This window comes from Pteropus medius, unplaced genomic scaffold, assembly GCF_902729225.1.
Source record: "Pteropus medius unplaced genomic scaffold, Ma_sr-lr_union100, whole genome shotgun sequence".
Taxonomy (NCBI): Eukaryota; Metazoa; Chordata; class Mammalia; order Chiroptera; family Pteropodidae; genus Pteropus; species Pteropus medius.
Genome location: NW_024347791.1, coordinates 1,315,105 through 1,321,104, shown reverse-complemented (window position 1 = coordinate 1,321,104; position 6,000 = coordinate 1,315,105). Strand labels below are relative to the sequence as shown.

The 6,000-nt window shown below is 56.2% G+C and overlaps 1 protein-coding gene across 3 annotated transcripts in view; it reads right to left on the bottom strand.

Moving 5' to 3' along the window:
- TMPRSS6 (transmembrane serine protease 6) overlaps positions 1-6,000 on the bottom strand; it is a 37,782-nt gene that overhangs the window by 11,732 nt on the left and 20,050 nt on the right. For all 3 annotated transcript variants that reach the window (XM_039877762.1, XM_039877763.1, XM_039877764.1), the window contains 2 exons: positions 4,943-5,055; positions 4,485-4,594 (listed from right to left, as the gene is read on the bottom strand). In XM_039877762.1, coding sequence (XP_039733696.1) covers positions 4,485-4,594; positions 4,943-5,055 — 223 coding nt within the window. The remainder of the gene's footprint in view (positions 1-4,484; positions 4,595-4,942; positions 5,056-6,000) is intronic.

The following is a 6,000-nucleotide window of genomic DNA, read 5'->3' as shown; positions in this document are numbered from 1 at the left end:
TGGAGGATGGATGGATGAATGTATATATGGATGGATGGATGGATGGATTGATGGAGGAAGGATGGATGGATGGGTGCATTCCCTTCCCTAAGGACAGGTTCAATAGGAAGGAGGGTCGCAGAAGGTGAGCACTAAAGAAAGGAGGACAGAAGAGACCGATGTGGCCTCTCAGAGCCCTGGATCTGGAGCTGCGAAGCTGAATCTGAGGCCTGGGCTTTGCCACATAAAGCAGCTGTGTGACCCTGGGCATAGACGCAAACTCAGCAAGCTTCAGTTTCACATCTGTAAAATGGAGGTGATATTATTTCCCTTGTAGGATGTTCTAAGGAATGCATGAGAAAATGACTTATTTGAAAGTAAGCTGCTGACGTCAGGCTGTGAATTCCTCCGGGGCAGCAGCTGGAGCTCTGCCTTCCTCACTGCCAGCACCCAGCATGAGGCCTGACGCTCAGCAGTGGCCCGGGAACCTCTGTGGCTGCATGCAGTCCTGACTGCTCAGCAGTTCAGGGGAGCAGACGGGCTGCCCCAGAGTCAGGCCAGGCCAGCAGGGCTCCAGCAGGCCTAAGGAGCCAGTGGTTCTGCCTGTCACCCATCAGATGGAAATGGTTGGGCAAATCACAAGAGAAGTGACGTCACAGGAGAGGAAGCTGATGAGAGGCAGGTTCCCGGAAAGGGGGAAGCCTTGCTGTGGTGACGCGCAGCCAGAGTGGGTTCTGCGAAACCAAGCAGCCGGTGGCTAGAGCTCACAAAGCCAAGTCCTTCCCCTGCTTTCAGGCCACTCAAAGGGCATAAGCCTTCAGCCAGACTCAGGTGGGCACCGGGAGAAGCTGGGTAGAAAGCAAGGAGGTGAGGGAGGGAGAAAGAGCTCACAGGGGTGAGGTGACGTGCCCAAGGATACCCGGCCAGCGCAGGGAGCCCAGGCCAGCCTTTCCTCACTACGCTGGCGCCTGAGGGGCAAGACATCCTCCGCCTGACCCACCCGCTATTGCTCCTCATCGACGGTCACTCCGGGTCCGAGGACTGTGCCTCCCCTTCCCCACAGACACCGTGCCTGGAAATCTACTCCCTTCCCCAGACTCTCATATCTTTGCCACCCACACAAGCAGTTTTTCCAACAAATGCTCATTCAAAGAATTTCCCAGCATCTACATAGGATGATCATTATCGAAAAAGATCATAAGTAGAGGAAACAGTCTGTCCAGTGCTCATGGTTTGGAGGTATGCCTCTGCATTCCCTTCCACACTCGGACTTGGACAGAAGCCTGGGGGCAGGTGACATGAGTCTCCACCTAAGGACCCTGGACCCTTAACAAAGGATTGAGAAGCTAGAAATGGGACTTTCCAGGCTGCTCTCTGAACTGGCGGGAGCCACAGAAACTGTCGGCCCTCTCACTAGGATGCCAACAGATCGGTCGGGAATGCCTTGGCCAAGAGACAGAACAGCTGGCACAGCTGCTCAGAGGCCCTGCAGGAAGAATCCGCAGAGCGTGAGCACTTACGTATGCACACATACGTGCATGGATGCACGCACACGGGCACACGTATGCACACCCACACACGCTCTGGATCAGACTGCCTTACTCAACTCTGGCTTTTCCAGTTACAAGCTGGGTGATTTTAGGCAAATGCCTCTGCCTCTTTGTGTCTCAGGTTCCTCGGGGGTCCGTGAAGGCAGCACGGGAGACTGCTTCCTCACCAGCTTGTTGGGGATAAAGGAAACGGCATCGTAGATCCCTTAGCTTGGTGCCTGCCTGGGACAGTCGAGGGCCAGTTATTCATTCCTGGTTGGTGCCTTCTGGAGCTGCACTTTTCCCAGGCCTGCAGAAGCCAGTGTCAGCCATCCACTACCTCATGGAGTCTTCCCTGGGCGGGGTCTGTTTCATGCCCATTTTCCAGGTGAGTTACCTGAGGCTGGGAGAGGTGAGTCCTTACCGAGTGGCAAGGAGAGGAGCCGGGATTTGAGGCCTTTTGAGGCCTGTTCCGTCTGGTTTCCACACCTAAGCTCTTTCTACAATGACATTTCACTAGGAGATGATAAACGCAACATATTGGGTGACATTTATCTGAAGGGTAAGTAGTAAAAAGTTGGGGCCCTGGGCTGGCCTAACCTCCTTGTTTCACAGATGAGGAAGACCCGGGGTGTCCCCAGAGTTACATACAGAAAGCAAGTGGCCAGACTCCCCTGAGCAAGGCTTCACGAGGTGGGGGGCCGTGTGGGAAGAGAGGGGAGAGGCGTACGGGCACCAGGCCCCTGTCAGGCCTCACCCTCCCCACCCTATCCACCACCTGGCCGCACCCTGAAGTTCCTCCCCCCGCCACTTCAAGGTAAAATGACATGGACAAAAGGCCAAGTCCTTAGTCTTCTCTAGGCCTCAGTTTCTCCACCTGTACTACAGGTGAGGGTTGGGCTCGAGGGCCAGTCCAGCTCACACTTTCTATAGCTCAATGGTGCTTTGAGACACTGAGAGAGGGGGCCCCCACCCGATCCTGTTAGAACCTGTTGCAGTGTCTGAAATTCCACCATCATGGCATCATTCCTTTTGATTAAGACTGTCTCCATCCATGGTCCACATTTAAAATACAAGAGTAGTCCATGAAGTCCCCAGCACCCAGGTCCGACCCCTCCTGGCTGCACTGGGGAGGGAGGGTGGGAAGCATGGTGTGGCTGTCATGCGTCTGCTGTTCATGGTGGCCGCCATGGGAGAGACCTTGACTGCGGACCCATCGGGCACCACCTAACCCAACTGAGCCTTGAGTCCCTCCTCTCGGAAGTGGAATGATGATATTGTGGATGTCGCAGGCCGTTGGGCCAATAAACCGAACGCCTGTGTTGAGCACCAAGCTTGTTGCAGCTGAGCACCTGGTGCCAGGGCCTGGCTCTTGGTTGTAGGACTAGCTGTGGGGTATGGGTAGGGCCAGGGGGTACATGCCTCAGACCCAGGGCCCTTCTCTGTCCCTCCCAGCCCCTCTCCCAGATACCAGATTCAGCTCCGGGGCTGAGAGGATGGCAGGAAAACATGTTATCATCATTCAAAGACCTGTGAATAGTGGGCCCAAACAGCACGGGCCTGAAGTCACACCGCTGGTGTTTCTTTTCCTTTTTTTTTTTTTTTTCCTTTTAATCAGTCCCCGATAAATTGCAAAAGCCCTGGAAAGGATAATGACAAGTCAATGAACATCGTTAGTCTCTGTCACCTTTGTCTGGCTGATGCTTTTGAATAAGGTCAACCTATAAGCAAAGTACAAATTTTGGTGAATGAAGACATCAGTCCCAGAATCGGAGCATTCCAGAGTTCTAGAACCTTCCAATGATAGTTTATTGGAATCTTGAATACTCAAAATCTGGGAAGCCAAGAAGTCAGACCTTGTATAGTAGAATCTCAGCCACTTAGAGCCCCAGAATCCCGGCGTTGGAAAGGAGATCAAAGGCCCAACCTGCTATTAGATGTAGAATCTTCTCTTCAACGTCCGTGGACCCTGGGCAGAGAGGGGTCTCCCTGGCTCTGCAAAGCTACTCCAAGATCCCTCTTCTCTCCTCAAGCCTCTGCCCCACCCCCCAACAATGGAGCCTGGGAGGGCCCCCCTCCTGCTCCCCCTCCATGCTACCCATTATCACCTGTGCCTGGACCTTAGCCATCAGACTACCAGGGAGAGAGCTCCCACACAGTATGCAGACATGGAGTCCCTCCCATCAAAAATACTCCCTCCTTTGAATGTCTACTTGTCACCTCCTCTCCCAGACAAGGGAAAGCGTCTCTGCACTGTCTCTTTGCCCTGCCTCCCTGCCCTCCCCACGCCTTGGAGCTGACAGGACCACCCGCGGCCCCAGGATGCCTGCCCCAGAGGGGGATGACCAGTCCTCATCCTACTGACCAAACTGCAGCCACAGCTGACCTGAGGGTGGCCCCTCGCAAGGCCTGGCTCCAGTGGGTCCTGCCCACCTCTCCAAGGGACTCATTTCTTCCTCAGAAACTTTGTCACCAGTAGGAGCAAGGGCAGAAAAAGCAGTCGGGTTAGCAAAAGCGGCTTTGGCCCTGGGCTTGCAGCCTGCCAGCCAGGAAGCCACGAGATTTTAACCAGGATCAGGGAGCAGGATGCAGAAGAGGGGCCTCCGATTGCACTTGGGAGGTGTAGGGAAGGGTGTTCTAGCACTGCTGAGCCCTGGGGATCCTGCGCCACCTCATTCAATGACGAGGGTACTAGACAGTGGGTGACAGCACCTAAGGAAATGAAACCATTTCACTCTACCTAGGATCAACATCCAAGCCGTCTGATGACACATGTGTGTCTGAGACCCTTGGGTGGCAGGAGGGGAGACCGGGGCCGCGGTGGGGGTGAGATAAGGACCGAGTCAAGGGGTGAGGCCACAGGCCTGAGCAGCTCCGCCTCTGCCCCCCTTCTGTGGGGCTCCTCTGAGTTTCGGGACTTGGATTCCCAAGGGGGCGGTACCTGTGGGGAGAGGAAAGGGGTCCAGGGGTGGGTACCTCCGGTTCTGGATCATCCACTGGCCCTGGGTGCATGGCAGGTCGTATTTCTGCCTCCGCAGTGCATAGGCGTCAAACCAGAGGGCCAAGCCATAGTCTAGGGAGGGCACCTGTGACAGAGGAGCTGGTCACCAGGTGGCCCGTGGGCTGTGGCTGGTCTGGTGACCCTACCTCCCGAGACAACAAAGGGAGAAGGAGGCCTGCCAACACAGAGCCCCAGCTGGCATTGAAGTTCGTCAGTCACTCAACAAATAGGCATTGATGCAGCCGACAGAGCCAGACCCTGGCCACACCAGCCGTCCCCCACCCCCCCGCCCTCCAGAGGGAGCCGGACCCAGGCTCAGCCTGTGGCTGCTTCAGAAGAGGCAGGACAGTGCCCCTCCTCCTAGCCGGGGGTGCCGGAGGTCCATAGGGTGCTCTGGGAAGAGTGCAGGGGGCGGGCGGGGTGAGGAGCTCACCGTGAGATGCCAAGAGCAGTGGGTGCTGGGGGAGTAGTAGCTGGGGAAGTATGGTGTGCTCAGGACGCCCTGCGGCTCCAGCTGGCCCTCCAAGGTCAGGTTCACCTCACAGGCTGGGCCCAGAGAACAGGAGTTACACAGGGTCCCTTGGCCCCGCACCCCCCGCCCCGCCGCCTCTCTCAGCAGGTGGGGGCAGCCGTAAACCCGCCCACCATGCTGCTAAGAAACAGTAAAGTTTAGTGGTTGAGTGTGACTGTGTGACCTTGGGCATCAGATATCTCATCTGTAAAATGGGGACAAGTAATAGTACACACCTCATAGGGTAGTCGAGTAAATTAAACAGACATAAAACACTCAAAAAGCCTGATATATAGTAGGTGCTCGATAAATGTTAGTTACTGACATTCGCTATGCAGCACTGGACTCTTCATTGAGTCTGCTCAGTGCTGGGGGAGCCTCAGTCCTAGGGCTTGGGGGAAGGAGAATCGGCCCCCTTTTCAAAGATGAGGTTCAGAGAAGAGGAGTGACTTAACTGAAGTCATGTAGTGAGAGGGCGAATGATCAGGAGCTGGAGTGTCCCCCTCCAGAGGGAGCCGGACCCAGGCTCAGCCTGTGGGTGCTTCAGAAGAGGCAGGACAGTGCCCCTCTCCATGGAGTATGGAGGGGGCTGTCCGGCCACCTCTCCACGGAGTAACCCTAAAGACCTTGTTCCCTTCTCCCTAGAGCTGTGTCAGAGACTCCCATGAGAACTGCGCCAGCGCTGGCACCTCCTCAGCCCCAGGACCCCACCGAGGGCAGCCAGCTCTCCAGCAGGGTCCTCTGTGTACCTGGGCCACTGCCAGAAGATCTCAGGGGTTGACACCAGGAGAGGAGAGGAGACCGAGTGGAAAGGGACAGAGCCGGAGCAGCGGGGGAGAAGCAGCAGCTGCGTGTGGTCTCCGGTCGGGGAAGGGTCAGTGGGCGGCCTTTGCCACGAAATGCTGAATACTCAGCCTCCCCGAGCCCCTGCCCAGCTCCATGGAGATATGCGGGTTCGCCTTCAGTGTAAGACGATCGCT